We start from the raw sequence: 23,515 nt of genomic DNA, 5'->3' as shown, positions 1-23,515 counted from the left end.
TTAGGTTTCGTATGTGAACACAAACTCTACACGAGCATGACCCACGAGCGTGCAGGCCATTCCCGCGCACAGCCCACACGGCCGCTCGGCCCACGCGAGCTACAAGCCCATGCGAGCAGCAGCACAGCTCGCAGCCCATTGCTGCGCGCGCTGCCATGGCCTGCTGGGCCTTGCCTTGCACTGGGCCTGGCGTGGCCTTGGCTGTTCGTGTGGCGCGCTTGGCTTGTTGGGCGATGGCCTGGCTTCGTGCTGGGCCCTCGTCCGATGCTAATTCGTACGATACGCTTCCGATTAAATTCCCGATTCCGGATTTTATTTCCGATACGAACAATATTTAATATTTTCGATTCCGGAATTAATTTCCGTTTCGAACAAATATTTAATATTTCCGTTTCCGGAATTATTTTCCGATTCCGATAATATTTCCGATTCTGACAATATTTCCGTTTCCGGCAATATTTTCGATTCCGGCAATATTTCCATTTCCGATAATATTTTCCGATACGTACCATGTTTCCGTTTCCGGCAACATCTACGACTTGGATAATATTTATATTTCCGATACGATCCATATTTCCGTTTCCGGCAATATCATCGTTTCCGGAGTATTCATTTCTTGCCTGTGACGATCTCAGCTCCCACTGAAACCAAGATCCGTCGATTTCGAATATCCATAGATGGAGTATTTAATGCCATTAAATACTTGACCCGTTTACGTACTATTTGTGTGACCCTACGGGTTCAGTCAAGAGTAAGCTGTGGATTAATATAATTAATTCCACTTGAACTGAAGCGGCCTCTAGTCAGGCATTCCGCTCACTTGATCTCACTGAATTATTAACTTGTTAATTAATACTGAACCGCATTTATTAGACTTAATATTATATGCATACTTGGACCAAGGGCACTATTTCCTTCAGAGGCAAAGATTGGCAGTTTCTTCACTTGGTTACGTTGTTCCTCATCATCTTCTGAGTCTGTTGCTTCATCCCACGCAGCTATCATGGCCTTTTTGAAGTTTGGCTTGTTAAAGGTGGACTTGTTGTAGCGTTCCTTGGAATGTTCCTTCCCTTTTCCTTTGGCTTTGTCATTTTCCCACATAGGGCATTCACGAATTTGGTGATTAGTTTCTCCACATTTGAAACAGCCTTGTTCAGCTTTGGAACTTGCAGTTTTCCTCACAAAGTTCCTTCCTTTTTGGTTTCCTGGCTTGAAGTTTCTATAGAGCTTTCTCATCCTTCTTAACAGCATGGAAGCTTCCTCTTCATCTGGTTCTGATTCATCGAGTTCCTCAGCTTTTAGTGCAAGCCCTCGATTTCTAGAGCTCTCAGGAATAGCAGCTCCAAGATGAAGTTCATGTGTCATTAAGGAACCAAAAAGTTGTTCAATGTTGAACTTTGTGAAGTCCTTGGTTTCGAACAGTGCAGTGACCTTGGTTCTCCAACGATCATCTTGTGGCATGCTCCTTAGTATCTTTCTCACTTGTTCATCAGTAGGTATAGTTCTTCCAAGAGAAACCAATTCGTTAGTTATGTTAGTAAATCTAGTGAACATCTCTTAAATGGTTTCTTTAGGAAGCATTTCAAATCTTTCATATTTGGACATCAAAAGATCAATTTTGGAAGGCTTAACTTCATTAGTTCCTTCGTGGGTTATTTGTAGTAAATCCCAGATCTGCTTTGCGTTCTTGCACCCCATGACTCTATTGTGTTCATGTGGTCCAAGGCCACAATACAAGATTTTTACGGCCATAACATTAATCTCATATGTTTCAAAATCTTCTTTGGCAAATTCAGACATTGGTTTAGGAACTACCTCGTTTTCAGCATTGGTGGTTGTTACCTCGAAATCTCCAACTTCTATCACTCGCCAGACTTGGTAGTTTTCGGCTTTGATGAATATTTCCATTCTGTTCTTCCAGTAGGAGTAGAATTTGCCATTGAACATTGGTGGCCTTTGCGTGGAGTAGCCTTCTTCAAGTTTCTCTTGTGAGTTCATACTTTTAGGAACTGGACTCAAATAGGGTTTCCTGTGGTTTTTCTGAATACTGGCTCTGATACCAATTGATATTCCAGTAGGAACACACACAAGAGGGGGGTGAATTGTAATTGGAACTTTGTATAAGTTTCTTTCAGAACTTAGAAATAATAAAGGAACTGAGAATTAGAGAAGCAAAAGTAGCAATTTGAGAAAACTTCTTGACACTAATCAAGAAGAGAGTTCCTTTATAATATGGTAATACCTCGATTACAATAACTCTCCAACTCGAGTTCCTCACAGTAACCTACTCAGATTACAACTCTCTTTTCTTCTCTTTTTGTCAAACTTAAACTCTAAGTCTTTATAAGATAACTCTATCCTTTCTAATCTGAAATACAATTCGTGTTTTGAGAACTCTAGATATTAATAAGCTTAAGTATATATAAAGAACTTTAGGAACTTGGATTAAACTAGGACACAAACTTTTTTTTAGAAAAACTCTTTAAAACGTTTTAGGAATGCAAAGCTCTTAAAATGTTTGTATATTTTGCCAGAAAATGTTTTGGCCTTTTATAGAGTTTTATCCCTAGGGTTTGTTCCCTTCAAAAACTCAACTGCCAGTTAACAGCCACTTTGATTTCCACGTCCCTTGACTTGAGGAACAAGGGAAGACCACTTCCCACTCAACTTCCTCAACCACTGGACGTGTTTAAGACCAAGTCAATCACTCAAGTTTTACTTAAAATTTGTTTGTAAATTTATCAAAATATTAGTAAAAGTTTTAGGAATATTTAAACTGTTTTTATTTAGGAAATAAGATTTTAGGAAAAATCTGATTTTTATTAAACGTAAAGAATATTTATTTAGACAAAATAATTTCCTTAAAACTTTGTTGCCAGACATTTGATAAATACAACAAGTAAATCCAAGTTCCTCAAGTTCCTTATATACCACTTAGCATATTAACATTTTACATAAAATCTAAGTAAAGTAAACTACTAGACATATATGTCTTCCCTTTTGTGAAGCATTCAACTCTGAAGCTTCGCTTGTTCCTGCTCTGGAACAGTGATGAGTTCCTCTTATGCTTCCAGAGGAACTCAGGACTAGGAACTATATCTTTCCTTGTGTATTTGGAAAACTCTCATTTTGTAGAAGTTGTTGCTCTTGATTTTGCTGGCTTTGATCCTCTAGCTTTTACTGCTTCCAACTCAGGAACTCCAGTAGCTATTCCAAGTTCCTATCCTCATAGGAACTCAATCATTTACCTGTCTATATTCATTAGCAACAATAATCAGGAAGTTTGCAATGTGTGTGTCATCAACCAAAACCTAGGAACAACAACATGGTTTTAATTCTTAATCCAAATAGAGCCGAAGTCATATTTAAATCATGTTTGTTACCATGTTCTGAATTTTCCTTTGGAATATTCATATTTCCATGTTAGATATATTAAAGTAGTTATTGGCATTATGCTACACTATTCGTGACTATGGGATTTGATAAACTTCTTTCATCAAAGTTTCCCTTATTATTTAGAGGTAAGGGAAGCAATTTATTTTCAAAGTGACTATGAGTAAGAGCAGGTATGCTATTTACATCTATGCTACACAATTCACATAGCAGAAATCCAGAAATTAATGCTAACTGATAAATCAACTTGTTATCTAATAAAATAAGGAGGCAGTCATTCAGAAGATCAAAACTCAACATGTGATAGTTTACAATATGAATGTTTATGATCTTAAAAAGCAATGCATAGTGGAGTCAGTGGATAACATGAGGCAAGGAATGATCACTTAGACATTTTACATAAACATCTACTCTGAATACTTGTATTATGGTGGCACTGATATCTATAATACTCCCTACATTCCACAAAACAATCCACTCCTCATTGTAAAAATTATAATCCATACAATATGGAATGAAATTACTGATCAAAGTTCGAATTTTAAGATAAGTGCATGCTTGCAGAATATAGAGAATCACAGAGAAATAGAGAGAATCCAGAAAGCTAGGTCATATTGAGATGGAGAATAGCATATTAAGGAAGAAGACCGACATGTCTACACAATACAGTAAGATTTGACAGTCTGTCATATGTTTTTTTAATTCTATAATTCTACAATTAATTTTTTGATGTATTAATATTTATGTGTTAATTATAACTATTAAAACTATAGTTTATAATTCATTCTTCAACTCCTCTGATTCTCGTCTTCCTCCTTTACTCTCTTCTTGTACTCTCAATAGATAGTAGAAATTCATTGATTTTTTTATTGTTTATAAAAAAACTGAAATTTCTTACAATGTATTGTCGTTATCACGAGTCTCTTTGGCCTTGGAAGCAGGTGATTTCTTTTTTTAATTTTCTTTGGATAAGGGATTTAATGATCTTTATTTTATTTATTTTACTTTCTAGCTAATCCCATGTTTAGTTTTTGAAGAAACAGAATGATTATTTATTTAGATTGTTGATGTGATCTGGGTTATTTTTTTTGTAATACCTTTTGTGGGTTTTTCATTTGGGGTTTGAGTTTGAACTATAGTAATAAAAAATTTGAGTAAATTTGATTAGGGATTGATTAATTAGTTGAATTTTTCATGTTTAAATTGAATAATTATTTAACTAATATAATAAAAAGAAAGGGTTGTGTTTAGCATGTAGTTGAGTTAATTTTATAATTAGCAAATTTCCCCATTGAAGATTCTACCTTTATTCCCTAATCTCCTTTTAAGATAAATTAGTGGAACATAATCTGCTTTGTATAATTTGTTTTAGGATGTTTGTTCTATATCTGCCTTTAACATTGCTTTTATGGTGGAAGGATTTGTATTGGAATCCACACTTTCCAGTTGTCAATTATTCTGATTTGCTTCATAATAACTTGAATGTTTAGGTCCTAATCATGCATAGTTGCATTTTTGTGATCATGCTATTGTTTCTTTAGCATAAGCTCCAATTCTTTCATATTACAAGTTCTTAATTTCAGTGCTAATGCACCACGTGTTGCCATGTCTTTTGTTTGTCTTTGTTATCTGTTGTCGCTTTTGATGAGTCACTTGAGTAGTATTTTTCTATTAGCATATCTCCCTGCTCCAATTTTAATTAGTATAGTTTTCTTACATATGGTTTTCAACTTCTCTGGACAGGACGAGGAAGGTTCTACTGCTTTGGTCACTTCCGGTACTTCTAGCAGGCAAGTGAAAACAGAAAGATTTGCGGAAATCTTCACTTCTGCCATGAACTCTTCCAGGTCTTGTCCGGAAGATTTTGAAAGTCTTTTCACGGCTATTTCCTGTCCATTTTCCAATATCCCTTGAATAAATAGAACATGAAATTAAAAAAAAAAAAAACTTTGGTGGTGTCAAATTCCGGATTGATTTCCATATGATCAAACAAACATTACCTTGTGAACTGGACCAAAGCCACTTTCTCCAAGTTTGTGACTATTCTATATAATTTATAAATAAAAAATATACATCTAGCTCATCGATATAATTTATAAAAAAATATTTTTTTTTTGAAAATCCCATTTCAGGTGCTAAGTTTTTTCTAGAATAGCTAATGTGGAGGTTTTAGAGTATGTATTAGTGCAACTGATCTTGATACTCTGGTATGATGCGAATCAAAAACACAATGTTGAATTGCAATGCTTATAGGGCTACTCTTTTTTGTTATCTTCAAGCTTTTGTTATGATTGTTCAAGAGTTTTTATTGCCTTTGAATTTGATCACTCTTGTCATATTTTTTTTAACCTGCCTTTGAATTTGATCCCTTTTGTCATTGATTTCACTTTCTTTTGCCTTTGAATTTGATCCCTCTTGTCATGTTTTTTCATTTGTCGTTGAATTTTCTTGTCTTTGTCATTGATCTTATACGTGTATCATTCTTCTCTGAACATTACTTAATTTACTTGTTACATGAGAGTTCAAAAGCGTATGTCTCTTGTTGAATGGATAAACACCATTGTTCCTCACTTCTATTTCTCAGTAACACCATTTTTCCTCACTTCTATTTCCTTTCCTGCAGCAAATCAATCTCTTTAAGGCACGTGAAGATAAATACCAGTCCAGAATTAAGGTGCTTGAAGCTCTACCCAGACGGACTAGAAAGAAGAGTGAGGTAGTTCAAATAGCAGTTGAATTCTGATATGGTCTTGTTGTAGCTAACTACCATTGTCTGCCATTCTTTTGACTTAAACATCGTCCATCTATTGATATATTGTTATGAACCATCTCTAGCATATAAAGGTACAGTTAACAATGTGTATAAAATATAGTATGGAGTATGCTTTGTGTTAATATTAAGCAGACACCACTTTAACTTCCCACAAAAAAGTCAACCCATTCAGTTTAAAGGGTCTTGATGTAACAAAATATCTTTAGTTTGTCGTTAACAGGCTATTGGATACAATTTTGACTTCCAGTTTTCCTACTCCATGATTCTGAGATACTCTAGGTTGGGTAATATGACCTTTTCCTGTTCTTTCTATGTGTGTGTGTGTGTGTGTGTGTGTGTGTGTGTGCATGTGCATGTGCATGTGCATGTGTCTTGTGTAGGTTTAGTACTACTGATTTGAATAGAATAGATGTAGTGAATGTTTTGGGATAGTTGATAAAGTCAACTCATGGAGTATGTTTAGTTTTGAATTATTAGTTGTTTGATAGAAGCTCAGCTTTTACTCTTGCAATTGTATGACTCTAAGCTTCTATATGTGACATTTTTATTTGCCTTCAAAGCTATTTTTCTGTGCTAAATTATGAGAAGGAGCCTGTCCTTTCTCCAACAGTTTCATCTGATTTTTTTTTGTGAGTGTGTTTCATGTTTGTTAGTTGATATTAAGTGTAAGTAATAAGGTTCTCCCCTGCAGGTCTTGAGGGCCTTGTTGCCAAAGGATATGACTACTCCTTCTGCTTTTTAAACTGTTGGGCATATTGCCCACCTGAACTTAAAAGATGAATATTTACCGTGCAAGAAGGTTATTGCAAAGGTGACCACTGGGGATGTAAACTTATCAAGGTTTGTGTTCTTGCATCCTACTGAGTAAAATATGGTTTTTGGCTTCAGGTAGTTCTGGACAAAAACAAACCAAAGATTCAAACAGTTGTAAATAAAATTGAAGCAGTAACAACTACAGACAAATGGAGCTAGAGGTTCTGGCCGGAAATCATTCCCTTGTAATGATTCTCAGCGAGAATGGGTTACGTTTCCAAATCGGCCTTGCTAAAGTGTATGCATTCTATTCTTATCATTTACATTTAAACAATCATGGTTGTTTTCTTTTAATATAAATTCCACAAATCATCTTGGTTGTGCTCAATACAGCTTTCTATAATATGCCTCTTTTGTACCTACCACTACTTAGCTTGCATTTTTATGTCTATTTATGTTTCTGATGCATTCTCCTGCAACAACGATAGTGCCCACAATACCTTCTTCTATTGAATATCTGAAGATACCATTTATATTTTCCATAGGCAGATGATTGTGCTCCAGGATATAGTAGGCCTTTTCCTCCGCAACATCCTCATACTGATATTTTGCAGGGGTTATAAGATTGAAAGTTTTTTCTCATCCGCTTTAATTGCCTTATTAGCTGGAGGAAATAAGTTTTGAATATTATTTTTGTGACACCTGGTTATTATGGAAAAATGTTGATGAGCTTTTCTACGAAATTTACCAAAATGTCTAATAAATCAAGACATATAGTGTTACAATCATCATATTGACTACAGTGCTCTTCAATTTGTCTGAGTGTAGTTCATCCTTGAGCTTGTTGGTTGAGGGTCAAGTTGTGTGAGTTGTTGCTTTTTGTGAAGAAAATAACAAATGAATCATTGACTGCTAAATTTAATTATTTGATTCTTTCTACATTGCATCTGGAAGCTGGGCTATAGGTTACGTTTGTTGTATTCTCTCAGCCCCAACTCCGAAAAGTTTTTCCACCTTGGAACTCCCAAAGAGTACTATTTTTGTTTTGAGCTAGTTCTAAATTTCTATTTATGTAATGGAACTCTACCGTAAATTTAGTGGGGTTAAATTGTCATATTTAAAGAGCAGAACAAGGCAAACTACTTGGAAAGTCAAACTTGCTGTAAAATGAAAGGTTAACTTTTACGAGTGCAAACCAAGTCATTTGTCCTGGCCTGTTTGAATCTGTGGTCTAATGAATCTTCTACCTTTGTGAATTTTGAGCTATACTTGTTTCAATCACTCATGATATGTCAACTCTATGCTGTCAAAGTTCAAATACCCAGAAATAGTAACTTTTTTTCCTGCTAACTACAATTGATATATTCCTACTCAGAAAGGTTTGTTGGTATATTCATAGAAGTGATGCCTTTTTTTGACACAATGTAGCTACTGGAATTCACGTTATCAACTGGAAAGCAGAGGCTCATAACTCATAAGTTGCTTTAGGAGTGAAGATGTATTATGTATGTTCACTTCACATTCGTAGTTGTATAAAGCCTATGCAGTTTTATTGCAGTCATTTTTACTATATTTTTATTCTCTTATGGGCAAGACATTTCACCTCCGCTCTGCTATTAGAATACTATGACTTGCATCTATTTCGTTATTTCTTGTACTGAGTTGTATGCATATCTACCATTATGCTTATAAAATCGTGCGGTTATGATACCTTAATGTATGTAGTGCATTTATAAGCTAATTTTGGAGATCAATAAAAATTAATCGTACACGAAAGTGAATGAAATGTGAGTTAATTCATTACAAATTTATGCAGAGGTTCTGCAAATATCTATGTTAGAATTCCTACCCAAGCTTATTTCTTGTCCGAAGCTCACTGTCACATGTTAGGAAAAGGAAAATTAAGACCTGAATATCTTGATTACTACTAAAGAATAGTTCAGTTTTATAAGGTGTTAATGATCACTTGTATGGTTACTGATTACATCTTCTTTTGCAGTGGACACTACGTGTATTATGTATGGGTACATTCCAAATATTCGAGCTTCCTACTTGAGTGTCAAGGGGCACATCACATTGCCAAGTTGAATACAACTTCTATTGATATGTTAAAGATCCAAGTTTTGGATTGACAAGAAACGGTTTAAATAAGGTGTCAAACATCACGTAGATAATTTTGTTTCTTAACAAGTATGGAGTGCATCTATACGTTTCGGATAATCTTGTAGGAGCGAAAGAATTACCAGTTTAAGAACTTCAATACTATTTTTTTTTTCTTCAAAATATAAATTACCGCTATTTAGTTTTATATTTAAAAGCGTTATGTACTCTTTATGTTTTGTATTTTAATTGTTTCTTTATATCTTTCTTATGCATCATTCTTTTAACATATTGCTTGTATATATCCAAAGTTATTAAAATTACAGGCAACGTAAGGATATGACATGGTTTCTCTTGATTGAGTTTGCTTATTACAGTCTCTATATCAATCTCTTTGAAACTAAGGGATGGCATTTTATGACCTACGTATTTGTTTGTTGTAAATACAATTAAGTTGGTTTTAGCACAATCTCATGTTCAAAAGGTAATACATATTCACTTTTACATAATCTCCGACATTATGCACTAACAAGGCCGAGTTCACTCTATCTTAGGCATATACATTGTTGGCACTCGTTTCCATAAATAAAATTCATCGTTTTCTTTGACAGGCATCCGCGCGCGATAGCGCGCGGTTCGATTCCTAGGTTCATAAAAGCTAGTAATTCACAATTGATTAAATGGTCAAAGTCGACCATTAAAGCTCTGGATCTGGAGGTTTGATGGTCTAATTCTACCACAAAATAAACATCTTGCTCTTGAACAGACGATGAAAGAAGAAAGGCGGTTGTGAGATTTAAGTGTCAAAGGTGGTAGATCGAACGACGGTGGAGAGAATAGATGTCGGCGGTAGGAACAGAGGTGGAGAGATTAGTTGTCGGCGGTAATAGAACGGCGATAGTGGAGGGATGATTGGAGGGGATGATTATGAGAGAGAAAGTTAAAGGCTCAAGGAGTGGAGGGTTAAAGATTACGGTGTAATGGTTACCCTAGGGGGGCACGGGTAATGTATTACCCTCAAATGAAGGGTAAAATTTCCAGGCCCAAAAATCTAACCTCATACCAGGCTTGTAGTTTAGGCCCAAAATAATTACCCCTTAAAATTTCCAGGCTATTTCCCTCATTCCAGGCGGGTCCTAAAGGTTAAATAGCGAGGTAAAAACGGATCCTACTACGTACCTAGTGTACAAGGTATATTGTACAAAATGCTTTCTATTGGTTGAAATAACATATTTATTGTATTTCATTCTCATATTTTAGTGGTTCTGATGATGTGTCAACAAATTAATGGTGTTGTACAAGAGAATCTTGTACACTATGTGTACATATAGCCTTTTCTGGCAAAAACAAGAATTATGCTTTTTTTTCTGGCAATTGCTGGCGGTTTTGCTTCAACTAAGTAACGCTAACTTTGTAGAATTAATCATAGAAATTAAGACAGATTCATGCCAATCGTATTCTAATTCTAATTAAGAAATGATTTCAAAAATTGTGTTGTGGGGAAAGAGGTGGACATCATGTATTCTTTGGGGTATTTGATCCATTTAAAATCAATTTGGTCGGAGTATTGCTAAATCATTTTCAATTGATTTTTAAGTAGAATAACCATTTTACTGTGCACAAACTGAGTAGTATTTAAGATGGGGTGTAAGAATTTTAGTTGCACCTATAAGAACTAGGATTCGGGCCGCGCACTATCGTGCGGGGATGCACGCCGAAATAAGTCGTGGTTTTTGAGATGCAAAATCAAATACAAAAAAAAAACAAGAAAAGTAGACAAGGATAACTTTTCGTTTTCAATTCCAATCAATTCTCTTTCCTTCTCTTCATTACAATAACTAATCCTTATTGCCAAACAGAGGAACGATGATAATCTTTGGTTTCCATGCTGTCGATATCCACTCTCAATCCAATTTTTACTGAATTAGTCAAAAAATTTCGAGAGTTGCAGTTAGTTGCATTAGAGTTGATCATAGGGAAGTTTGAGCAGGACAAAAGTTGGTTTTGTTGTTTTTTTTTTGTCCAGTGGGCTATCTGGCAAGAGAACATGAGACAAGGTAGCCGGCCAAGCCAATCAAATCAAAGCAAACTAACATAACGATGAACAACTCTAACTTTTAACTTCTCTAATGAGCTAATAATAAATGCAGTATAAACAACTGTATACTCTCAAGGCTTCTCTGCAACCTTGATCAGTTAGTTAAAAACAATTTTTGTACTCATCTTTAGCCAATCTAGACGTATTCGAGATTGACAAACATGGCAGTGCCTTGTTCACGTCTGTTTTAGACCATCACAACAACTGAACATACCCAAATTCAACAAACTTTCAAAAGGAAAAGGGGACTTCTACTTAAATTTTCTTGTTTTTTTCTCAATCAGCAAGCAGCAGTTTGCAGCCTACACCAGTTTTTCGTTCCCTAATGTCTGGTTGTCCACTCAGGTTGCATACCTAAAATCTGTCAATACAATGTTCCATGTGGACGCGATGTAATATTAATTGAGTATGAATTGAATTCGTAAGCCACTCTTATATAGTGTGTTTAGATGGAAGAATATGGAGAAAAATAAAGTGGAGCCAGAGTGAAGGATCTATTCTCCTTAACTTTATTTAGGGCATATTGTTAAACATTAAAGCACTAAACACCCAAATAATAAGTTTTCGATGTAGGCAAATTAAGAAAAATGCAAACTTTAATTCGTCATTATCAGACGAGTAGTGCTATTGTAATTTAATTTCAGATAGTGGATTATCTTTTACACACTAAGATATCACCTCATATTTTTTAGCTAGAAAATACATACATAGATACATACATACATACATACATACATACCTAGAGATGGCCAACATGGCGGGTTGGGTGAGTCATGAGTGGGTTTGGTGGATCGTGGGTTGGGGATAATTGTCACACGACCGGCCTTAGTTAACTAAGGGTGGGTCGAGTCGTGGGTTGTGTCGAAATAAATGGACATAGTACATGATGGGTCGTGGATTACGTGGGTCGTGGGTCGTGGTGGGTTGTGCAGGTCGAGTGGGTCTGATGTGTTTGGTGGGTTACGACGGGTTTTGAGGCTTGGTGTGACTCCAATGGGTAAGGTGGGTTTAGACGAGTTTATGAACTTATTTGGGTCAGATGGGTTTGGACGATTACTTAAGCGTTAAAAAGATATAAATTTTATATGAACTTAAATTAATTAATTTTTATGTTATTCACATACTCATATAAATGTGGTTAATGTACATTTTAAAATTAAAAATAAAAATTTATTAGCATTTAAAACATTATTTTTTTCTCATACATAAAGAGTTTATACAAAAGAAAAGAAAATAAATGAGATATATTTTTTTTAGGAAAGTGACTATTGGCGGGAAAATATTGCAATAGGAAGTGACATGTGTTATTTCTGGGGTCTATTTCAGTATAATGTAATAGATAATATATAGATAGATAGATAGAGTAGATCGGATTTTTCATGAAATACCTCTGAGGTTTAACTTAATTCACCAAATACCCTCGTGTTTTCAATAATTCACCATATGCCCTTGAGGTTTCTGAAAATTTCACAACTTAACCATGTCGTTAAATCATCGTTAGAATTTAGGAGTTGCGTCTACTTCGTCCCTCATTGTTCATCTTCTCTCTCCACCTTCTTCATATTTTCGATCACTCCTACTTCTCTATGATCTCCCTCCTTCCATCTCCCTTGGCTTATCATTCTCTCTCCTCCCCTGCCTCAAAATATTTCGCAAAATTCAGGCAATTTTACCTACCTAATATTCTCATCTATCTCCTCCTCCAACAAATACCAACAACTGTAGAAACTACAATAATGGCAACCCCAACCTCTCTTCCCTCACCTCCCACCCTAATTCCTTTATTTCAGCCAATCGACAAAAAAATACAATAATAATGACATTTTAATACTCCAAAGAACAAACCCAATAATCTCCCACGATCTAATTTAATTAAGTTATCCCAAAAAAAGAAATAAGAACAAGTAAGCTTCATATTCGATTGACGATTTGCTGGAAAATACAATAGCTTCAAAATCCCCCTACAAAATCCACATAAAAAAAAAAAAAAAAGAAGACGGTAAAACAACCCCCCCCCCCCCCTCCAAAATCCACACTATCAGACCCTCCTTCCCTTTGGTCTTCTTTGCTGCTACCAATAGAGCTTTTGCTCCCTCCTTCGGAGCTCTTCAGCATCTCATCGTCCATCATCATCAATCCTCCACCATCCACCAATCATCAGCGCCCATCAACATCTTTTAATCATCTTTAATTGTTGGAAAACTCATTTTACAACTTTGGATTCGAATGCTGCAACACTCCCGCCGATGCGGCTCTTGCTGTGGAGGAGAAGACGTAGTTTGATGTTTCAATTGATGAAGTTCGAGCAATGCTAGGATATCAGTGATTAAGGCAGTTTCAATTGATGGAGTTTGATTGCATGTGGAGAGAGAATATGGAGAATGATTGATTTGGTGTGTTGTAAGTTTGTAACTTTGAAATTGTGAAATCATGAAATATGGTTTTAATTGATTTTATATTTTAATTTGTTAAAATTAAGTGTTAATTGCTCCATTAAAATTTGAAGAAGTTGGAGAGAGAAGATGGAGCTATGGAGGTCTATGGGATAATAAGGGAGGAGAAAGATCTGGTGTTATGGTGCGTGAGGTGTGAATGAAGGAGGGAGAAACAAGATGGTGTAAACTAACGGAAAATTTGACGGCTTTAGACAAAAAGGGAAAATCGGGAATTTTTTGAAACCTCAAGGGTATATGGTGAATTATTGAAAACACGAGGGTATTTGGTGAATTAAGTTAAACCTCGGGGGTATTTCATGAAAAATCTGTAGATAGATTAGTGATTTTGAAGAAGATGGTTTTCATTAAAATATAAAATATATAAATTTTACATTTACATATATAAGAGTAACTTTTGAGCATTTTAAGTTAATTTTATGGATTCGGGTCACTTTTTGACGGTATCGTTTTCAGGCATGAAATCAGCTATTATGTCTTTAAGTCGAAAAGCCCATGTCATCCTGGCGGATCTTTTAGGAGGTTTAAGGATCTTTTAGGAAACCAGATATAAACAAATCCAATAGGCACTCTTCCAATAAAGCCCATTTTAAAGCCCACTATATCTCAATTTCATAAACCTTATAAGAAGTCAATGGAGAAACCAAACGAGAAATGGGAAAAAGTCGTAATGACGATCCAACACACTGATTACTAAAGCCGCACGTCTTGCTTTCGTTTTATTAAAATGATAGATGATGATTGATAAATGTTCTACTTGTAACTTTGTAATTCTATATATAGTTATATGCATATAAACACATAACGTTTTAAGCCTCCGTTTGTTTCAACTAGAAAAATTCAAACGAAATGATTTTTTGTGAAAAACTATTTTTAAAGGAAAATATCATGTGAAAATAATTTCCTGTAAATAGAAGTGAAACGGAGAGATGAATAAGAGAAAATTAAAAAAAAGGAAAAAAATAATAGAGAAAAGTGTGACGTTCCATATTTTCGAAAAGAAAGTTGTTTCCATCTTAATGATAAATCACTCAATATCAACTACTAGCCGCTTGGACCGTGTATTAGAAAGTCCCTCGAAAATTAGGGTTAGGTTTTTCTCTCTCGTCCCTTCCTAGGGTTAGTACGTTTCGCGTTGGTAGTGTGGCCGGATAATCAAGAAAGTGCCCGTTCAACTAATTACTGGTGACCGTGATGAGTACGCCGGAGGCTAACCTGGTCGAGGAGTGGGGGAAGTTGAGATTGACGGAAGAGGAGAGTGTTATTATTGGAGGAGAGTTTGAAAACAATGACGAGGAATCCAATGCACAAATTGCCTTGACTTTGGTAGGGAAACTCAACACAATCAAACCCTATAATGTCGAGGCGATGAAAAGAACATTGGTTAGTGTATGGAAGACGAAAGAACATGTCGCAATAAGCATGGTGGAGATGAATCTCTTTATATTCCAATTTTTCTGCAGGGAAGACAAAGAGAGAGTATTGGAAGGGAGCCCGTGGTTTTTTGATAAGAAAATTCTGCTACTAAAGGAGGTCCACGGGGATGAGCAACCCTCAGAGGTGGTTTTCACCTCTTCCCCGTTCTGGATTAGAATCAAGGATGTACCGTTCAACAGGAGGAATATTGAGGTGGCTTATGGCATTGGTGAAATCATGGGAGGTTTCCTGGAGTATGATGACGCAGATCCGTTGGGGTGGGAGGAGTTCATGCGGGTTAAGGTGTTGGTGGAAATTGATAAGCCGTTGCGTAGAGTTGTGAAGATTGCTACGGGTCATAATTTGGCGAAGTGGTGTGGGATTCAATATGAACGTCTGAAGGACTTCTGCTTTTACTGTGGTCGTCTAGACCACGTCGATCGTGATTGCCAAGCACCTTTGCCTGATGGTGGTATGAAAGCAGTAGTCTATGAGTATGGGCCATGGCTGGGCTCATTGCCGAAGAGAAGATTGAGGTCGTCGTATGCAGAGCGTGAGAAAACTAAGCAGTGTTTGGCAAGGATGCAGAGACCGATGGGTCAAAGACTTCCAGGGTATAATGACCCTCTTGCGGTGAGGAGAAGGCCGCCAGGGCCAGCAAGAAAACTCCACTTCTCATCTCCATCTCAACCTACGTGCTCGGGAAGCAGCGAAAGAAGCATTATGGGTCTTAAGACTGGTCGGTCTCTGGAAGTAGAATCGTTATCGCCCCCACCGGGTTTCGAACATATGCATGGCAATTGTGGGACGGTGAATTTGGTCAAAGCCCCTGTGTCAGTGGACAATGGTGATAAGGAGGTGCCCCCCAAACCAGTTGGAATCGGTGTAGGGGAAGTAAGGAAGATTGGAAGCAATGATTCAAAGGTCCCTTCAGCTAGACAGGCCCAGGAAAAGAATGCAAATCGAGAAGGGTCCGATGGTAAGTGTCGTGTTTCCCTTTCCTCTCCTCCATGCCCTGTATCATCTAAGGGTACTGGAAAATTATGGAAAAGGAAAGCTAGAATCTGTAGTAACAATAATATGGATGCTCACTGTGGTGATAAGGAGGGGGGAAAGGGGTTGAATGTTGGCCCTAAAAAGCGTAGCCTTGATATCGGGGTTACAGTGGATGAGTCAGATGTTGATATGTTGGAGGGGGGTAAGAAATTGAAGAGCGGTGTTTCGTCTTTGTCTGGTGACAGCTTAAATCAAGTAGAGGGAGTTGGGAATAACCAACCCCTCGAACAACAATGAAAATATTAAGCTGGAACTGTCATGGGCTTGGCAACCCATCGACGGTGTCGGCCCTCCGTGACTGGTGCTGGAGGGAAAGGCCAAATATCGTTTTCTTAATGGAAACGATGATCGATGCAAGGAGACTGGAACGGATTCGTAACATGTGTGGTTTTGTCAACGGTGTATGTTTGAGTAGTGTGGGGCTTTCGGGTGGCATGGGTTTTTGGTGGAGAGACATAAATGTAGTTACTGGGACTTTTTCAACCCATCACTTCTTGGCTGATATACTAGATCACAACAATTTGCCGGTTTGGAGAGCAGTAGGAATCTACGGGTGGCCGGAATCTGAAAACAAACACTTAACGTGGTCTTTAATGGAAAGTATAAGGGGTGCAAGCCCGCTCCCGTGTGTAATGTTCGGGGATTTTAATGAAATTCTTAGCATGGCGGAAAAAGATGGTGGTGCTACGAGAAGTGAACGTGTAATGGATGCATTCCGTGGAGCGATTGACTCTTGCGGCTTTCGTGATCTGGGTTTTCGTGGTAGTATCTTCACAAGGAAGAGAGGCAACACCCCGGGTTCGTGTGTTCGTGAAAGGCTCGACCGTTTTTTGGCCGACTCGGATTGGTGTTCACTTTTTCCAGATTATAATGTTCGTAATTTTCCAATGTATTGTTCGGACCATGCCCCAATCTTGCTATCAACTATAAATTACTACGAACGAGGCCGTGTTAAAAGAGCTTTCAAATTTGAGGCAATGTGGCTCTCAAGTTCTGAATGCGGTGAGAGAGTTGCGACAACATGGGCTGGTAGTGCTGGCGAGAATGCAGTGAACCGTATTGCTAGGTGTGCTGAGGCATTAAGCTCCTGGGCGGCGACGACTTTTGGGTGTATTAAAAAGAAGATAAAAGTGGCTGAAGAGAAGTTAAGGGTAGCTCAGTCTCGCTCACCTGACGCGGATATGCTTCAGCAATGCAATGAATTGGCTGCGGAGTTGGATATGCTACACCAACAGGAAGAATCGTATTGGCATGCGCGGGCGAGGGAAAATGACCTTCGAGATGGGGACAAGAATACCTCGTATTTCCATCATAAAGCGAGTCATAGAAGGCACGTTAATTCGATCCCTGGGTTACTGGACGAAGATGGTGTATGGCATTCGAGCAGGGAGGAAATGGAGGATATGGTGGAGGTGTTTTTCAAATCTTTATTTGGCTCTGAAAATCCGAGTGAGTTCGAGCAGGCAATGGCAGGAACTGATCTTGTGGTGACAGAGGCAATGAAGGTGGAGCTTGATATGGAACCCTCTGATGAAGAAATAAAGGTTGCGTTATTTCAAATGCACCCAAATAAGGCGCCGGGTCCCGACGGTATGCACGCTCTATTTTTTCAGAAATTCTGGCATATTGTTGGGGTTGATATTATTTCTTTTGTGAAACAATGGTGGAGGGGTCAAATGGACTTAAGCGATGTTAACAAAACTTGTGTGGTGTTGATTCCTAAATGCGAAAACCCTAAACGTATTTCGGAATTTAGACCAATAAGTTGTTGTAATGTGCTTTATAAAATTATCTCGAAGACCTTGGCAAATAAATTGAAGCCTTTCTTGGGCAAGATTGTATCAGTCAACCAAAGCGCTTTTGTTCCTAGAAGATTAATCACAGATAATGCTTTGGTTGCGTTCGAGATATTCCATGCAATGAAAAGAAAAGGAGAGGGGAAGGATGGCTCGGTCGCCTTGAAGCTTGATATGAAAAAGGCATATGATAGGGTTGAGTGGATTTTTCTGGAGAAGGTTATGTATAAGATGGGCTTTAGTGACAATTGGGTACGACGTATTTTGGAGTGCCTGTCGAGTGCTTCGTTTGCTTTCAAGGTCAATGGTCGAATCTCTGGGGCCGTCACTCCATCTAGGGGACTACGACAAGGTGATCCTATATCTCCATATTTATTTCTTATTGTAGCTGATGCTTTTTCTACTCTAATTGCCAAAGCTGCTAGGGAGAAATTGATACATGGAGCGAAAATTTGCAACGGGGCACCTAGGGTGTCACATCTATTCTTTGCCGACGATAGTCTATTGTTTGTTAAAGAATCTGTTAGAGAATGCTCAGTGATAGCTGACATAATCAGCAAATACGAAAGAGCTTCGGGTCAAAGCGTGAATCTTGATAAAACAGATGTTGTATTTAGCAAGTGTGTGGATGTGAATCGACGGGATGAGATTGTGACTACTCTTGGGGTTAAGGAGGTTGCCAAACATGAAAAGTACCTTGGCTTGCCGACAATCATTGGGAGATCGAAGAAAGCTATCTTTGCCGCACTTAAGGAAAGAATATGGAAGAAATTGCAAGGTTGGAAGGAAAAGTTGCTATCTAAACCCGGAAAGGAGGTCCTAATCAAGGCGGTTGCCCAGGTCATTCCAACCTATATGATGAGTATATTTAGAATCCCGGATGGTTTAATCGAGGAAATTCATTCTATTATTGCTCGGTTTTGGTGGGGATCGAATGGTACCACAAGGAAAATGCATTGGCACTCGTGGGAGTCACTGTGTAAACCAAAGGCAATGGGCGGTTTGGGTTTTCGTGACTTAAAGATTTTCAACCAAGCTTTGTTAGCGAAACAGGTATGGCAGCTACACCATGAACCTTCATCTTTCGTGCACTCAATCTTGAAGGCAAAATACTTTAAGCACACTGGCGTGTTAGAGGCTCGACGGGGGCACGATCCTAGCTACTCTTGGCGAAGCTTGTGGGGCGCTAAGTCTTTGCTGCTAGATGGTATGATGTGGAGAGTGGGGAGTGGGACATATATTAATGTTTGGGAGGGGGGATGGCTACCAAACTCGCAAGTTCCTCCAAAACCGAGAGTTGGCTCCATTGTTAACCAAGACCTCATGGTGTCGGAGTGTATCGACCACATCAGTAGGGAATGGCGAAGTGAGGTTATTAGAGATGCATTCACGGAGGAGGACTGCAAGCAAATCATGCAAATACCACTTTCCATTTTCCACTCTACTGACTCAATGTACTGGAGCCTCACCAAAGACGGCATATACTCGGTCAAAACGGGCTACTGGTTGGGGGTGCTAGGAAGGAATCAAGCGGCCTCATGTGACAATGCTGCCCTGTGGAAGCTGGTATGGAACATCGGTGGTCCACCGAAGTTATCTCACTTCATATGGCAGGCTTGTAAAGGGAGTATGGCAGTCAAGGAGGTTTTGTGTCGCAGGCACATTGCACAAGACGAATTGTGTGTATGCTGCGGTATTGAGGTCGAATCAGTAACACATGTGCTCTTTGAATGTGACTCGGCGAAGATGGTATGGGAGAATAGCGAGTTTGGGGATGTTGTGGCTGCTGCACCAAGAGGTAAATTCGAGGATAGACTTCAATGGTGGGCAAGCAAGGTCAGCATGGATGAGGTTCGTAGCATAATGGCAATTGCGTGGGCTGTGTGGTTCTTACGAAACAAGTATGTGCACGACAATGAGCGTGGTAACCCAGGCATAGTGACTGCGGGCTTTCTTAGACTGGTATCCGATTACAGGTTGTACGCAAGGAAAGTGTTCACACCACCAACGGGCATGGGGAATACGTTGTCTGCAACAAACTGGATACCTCCCCCAATAGGGTTGGTAAAAATTAATGTGGATGCTAATGTGATTGATGGTGTTAGGGTGGGTCTTGGTGGGGTGATTCGGAACCACGAAGGCAAGCTGCTGGTGGGGGGGACGAAGCGTGTTGATGCTGCATGGGGGGTGGAAATGGACGAAGCCGCAGCTGTGAGATATGGCCTCCAATTGGCGAGAAGATTGGGCTACAACATGGTTTGGCTAGAAAGTGATGCGCTATGTGTGGTGAATGCAGTAGACAGCAACCAGGAAGGAATGTCCCCTCTGTTTACTTTGTTGGATGATATCAGGAAACTTGCAAAATGTTTCTCTACTTTTGTTATTTCTCATGTTAAAATGGCCGGTAATACGGTAGCCCATCTTGTGGCACGATGGGATACTAAAGATAGTAATGAGCTTGTTTGTATGAACTCTTTTCCCCAAAGTATTACAACTTTGGCGGAACTTGATTTGCAATAATATCTCGGCCTAATTTTCCCTCAAAAAAAAAAAACTACTAGCCTCTTCCCCTCTCTCTCCCTATTTTCTTCTCTCTTTCTAGGGTTTACAAAAAATTAGGGTTTTTTAGGGCGGAAATATCCAATTTTCTTCGGGAATTTGGTTATTTCCGCCCATTCTCTTCCATTCTGTTTTGTTTTTTTTGCGTTAGATCTCAATAAAACTACACAGTTTCAGTGTAGTAAGTACTGTAATACCTTGTATTTTTCCGTATTTGTACCATTTTTATGATTTTTAATTTAGAATTTAAATTGCATTTAAATATTATTTAAATGTATTTTTATTTAATCAAAATAATTATGATTTTAATTAATTACGAAATGAATTTATTATTTGAAGTCGGGTAATTTAATTGGGTTTTGATTTTAAATGGTTTGAATTAATTCCGAGCCCAACTAGCTCTAATAGTTGTGCCCAACTAAGATTTCTAATTTCAATTCTAATTCAAACCCAACCATCTATTTTGCAAAGCCCAATGTCTAATTCCCTATTAAACCTAACCCATCGGGGAAGCCTATAAATACCCCACTTCATTAAATTGATCTCCACTCCCTCATTAATTTTCTCTCTCCTCTTTTCTTGCACCACACGCACGGTTCCTTTCTCTTTTTCTTATCCCTCTCCTGGCCCGCGCACAGCAGCCTAGCACTTCGTGCCTCGTCGTTGCGTCGTGCCTTCGTGCACTCGCTACCCCTCGCCCCTTGTTGCTGCTCGTGTTCGTGCATCACCGCATAGCACCGCTCGTCCCTCACTCTTTCTCTCTCGTTCTCTCGTCGCACAACACTCGTGCCCTCACCGAGTGTTGTTGCTGCCTTGCTTGGTTCTCTCGACTCCGAGCCCACACTCGCACACTCTGTGCTCCCTCTTGCTCGCAAGCAGCCCGCGCCCCTGCCTTCGTTGCTCGCCTCGCCTCGCACCGCACACGCACCCACAAGTCGTGTGGTTGCCGTGTGTATACTCGGTATATTTTTTATCCCTTTTCTCCCAATCATATCCAATTCGTAATTGTACCTTGCTATACGCCGGAATGGTATAATTCTCTTCTTCCTTACCTATTCTATTTCAATTCCGTATTTTAAATTATATTATTATTATTGGTTTTTGATTAATTAAACTGATGGGATCGGTTATGAACACCAAATTTTGAGGATTTATGTGTTTAGATGATTGAGGAATATTTTATATTGAAGTACTATAATTTTCAGATTCGTTTATTTAATAAAGTTTCTATTTTTAAAGGTTTAAAGTGATTTTTATGATTAATTAGGGTTAGGGTTTTAATCCCAACTTAATGGTTGATTGATTTACATAATATAATGCTAATTTCAATTATGGAAATCAATTAAATTTTTCATAATTATTTCAAGGCTTAAAGTGTCGATTTTTGATGATTTTAAAGGTGACAAATTAATATTTTCATACTAGGGCTTTAGTTTTTTCAATTGAGACTATTATTTTATTAATGGGCAATTAATTTCTAACTAATTCAAAGATTTTAGAATTTATAAAAGTTGCTGAAAATTTAGTAAGCATGAATAATAATTAAATTTCATTATTTTAATGATAGGAGGTGATTTCTAATCTTGAGTCGTGATTCGCAAAGTAGCCTCCGTACTTAGATATTCGAGGTACGTACATGTCTAGGGTGACCACCGTTTACATTTGGACGTTTGTGATACTTTATTATTGTGAATCATGTGACTTAGATTTATTATGGATTCATGTTTGATGTTGTGAACAAACATGTTATGGATTATTACTGAATTTATGAACAATATGTGAACAAGGATATGATGTTGTGATTATTTATAATCGTTGAATTTAATATCAAGCATGTTGTTCAAGTATTTTTATGCATGTATGGTTGTTTCACATGCAAGGGATTATTATGTTATTGTACATAATGTCTAACATATCTTGAGCCAAGTATTTGTGCCTCGTTGCACTATTTATTCTACCTCGCCTGTAGGGTATGTTTGGGAAGTTTATGTGAATTGAACTAAGGATTTTTCGTGCCTTGTGCACACCCCGCTTGTTAACTGGCGTGTCGGGTTATCTCAATAGTATATTGAGAAGGAACAATGAGAGTAATATCACTTGAGTCTTGTATGTTTGATCACAAGTCCTAAATGAATTAAAAAGGAGTGTTGTTTGGTTGCTTTTATTATATGTCTTATGTTGGGTCTTGAATTCACTTGGTCATAAAAAATTAATTAACGTAAAGTGCAACCAGAACAAGTTTCAAAACTCTTGGAACGTATATATCTTGATTATGAACAATGGGGGGTGTCTTGCCGGAAAACTTGTACTCCTACAAATGATACAAGACGTTGTTTAATTCTTTTTATGCGCTGGAATTCCGTCGTTATGGTCCGACAATTGGTTACTTTTATTTATTTTTGGTGTTTGGTGGGCTCCCAATACCTTTCCTTTTATGGATATTTCTTTTGGGCCCGTTCGAACCTTATTCTTAATTAATCTATGAGTCAAGAGTCGTGTCAAGTGTCAAGTGTCATGTCAAGTGTCGTGTCAAGTGTCGAGTCTTGTCTCCATGATTAATTGTTCACTAAATGGCTTTTGCATGTGGATTATTTATATTGTTTGAGTGAAGCATGTTAGACTAGGATTTCATTCTTACTTTTTCGTACTCAGCTTTCGTTGACTTCGTGCTTCATGTTTCTTTAAGTCATGGCCTTTGCCATAATGACCCTATGACAATCCACCATTGCATTTGCGTTGTTGGGTAGTAGATTTTTAATAATAGGTTTGTAGAGATAACTTGCAAGAAAAGTTATCGAGCATGGGATTGAGTTTGAGAGATGTTTTTCTCCTGCATTATATTCTCTATTATTTTATTAGTCATGACTACTTAAACTATTATATTGCTAGTTAATGGATTTTGAATTATTAAATGTTTTGGTTTTGGGTCATAATGGTTCCGATTTGTATGGAGGCCATTAACTACTATTTATGTTTTGAAAGTTAGTTATTTCTGCTACGCAATTCTGGTAATAGCCTTAACTGTTATCACGGTGGTGGTAATATCTTAGTAATTCCTTTATTTTAAGTTGGAAAATGGTTTTATAAAAGCAATGAATCTCAATGGTGGGTTTGATTC

General features: G+C 37.8%; 1 protein-coding gene across 1 annotated transcript; it reads left to right on the top strand.

Moving 5' to 3' along the window:
* The first annotated feature begins 16,275 nt into the window (after nt 1–16,275).
* On the top strand, nt 16,276–20,358 carry LOC110799052 (uncharacterized). Its single transcript, XM_022004252.2, has one exon. It carries the CDS (start codon nt 16,276–16,278, stop codon nt 20,356–20,358), a length of 4,083 nt encoding a protein of 1,360 aa, XP_021859944.2.
* Nucleotides 20,359–23,515: the final 3,157 nt, after the last annotated feature.

This window comes from Spinacia oleracea, chromosome 3, assembly GCF_020520425.1.
Source record: "Spinacia oleracea cultivar Varoflay chromosome 3, BTI_SOV_V1, whole genome shotgun sequence".
Lineage (NCBI taxonomy): Eukaryota > Viridiplantae > Streptophyta > Magnoliopsida > Caryophyllales > Amaranthaceae > Spinacia > Spinacia oleracea.
This window is presented reverse-complemented; position numbering and strand designations above follow the sequence as displayed.

Bases quoted from the DNA above. Each gene is read 5' to 3' on its own strand.
- LOC110799052 (XM_022004252.2), top strand. From the start codon at position 16,276: ATGAAAATATTAAGCTGGAACTGTCATGGGCTTGGCAACCCATCGACG.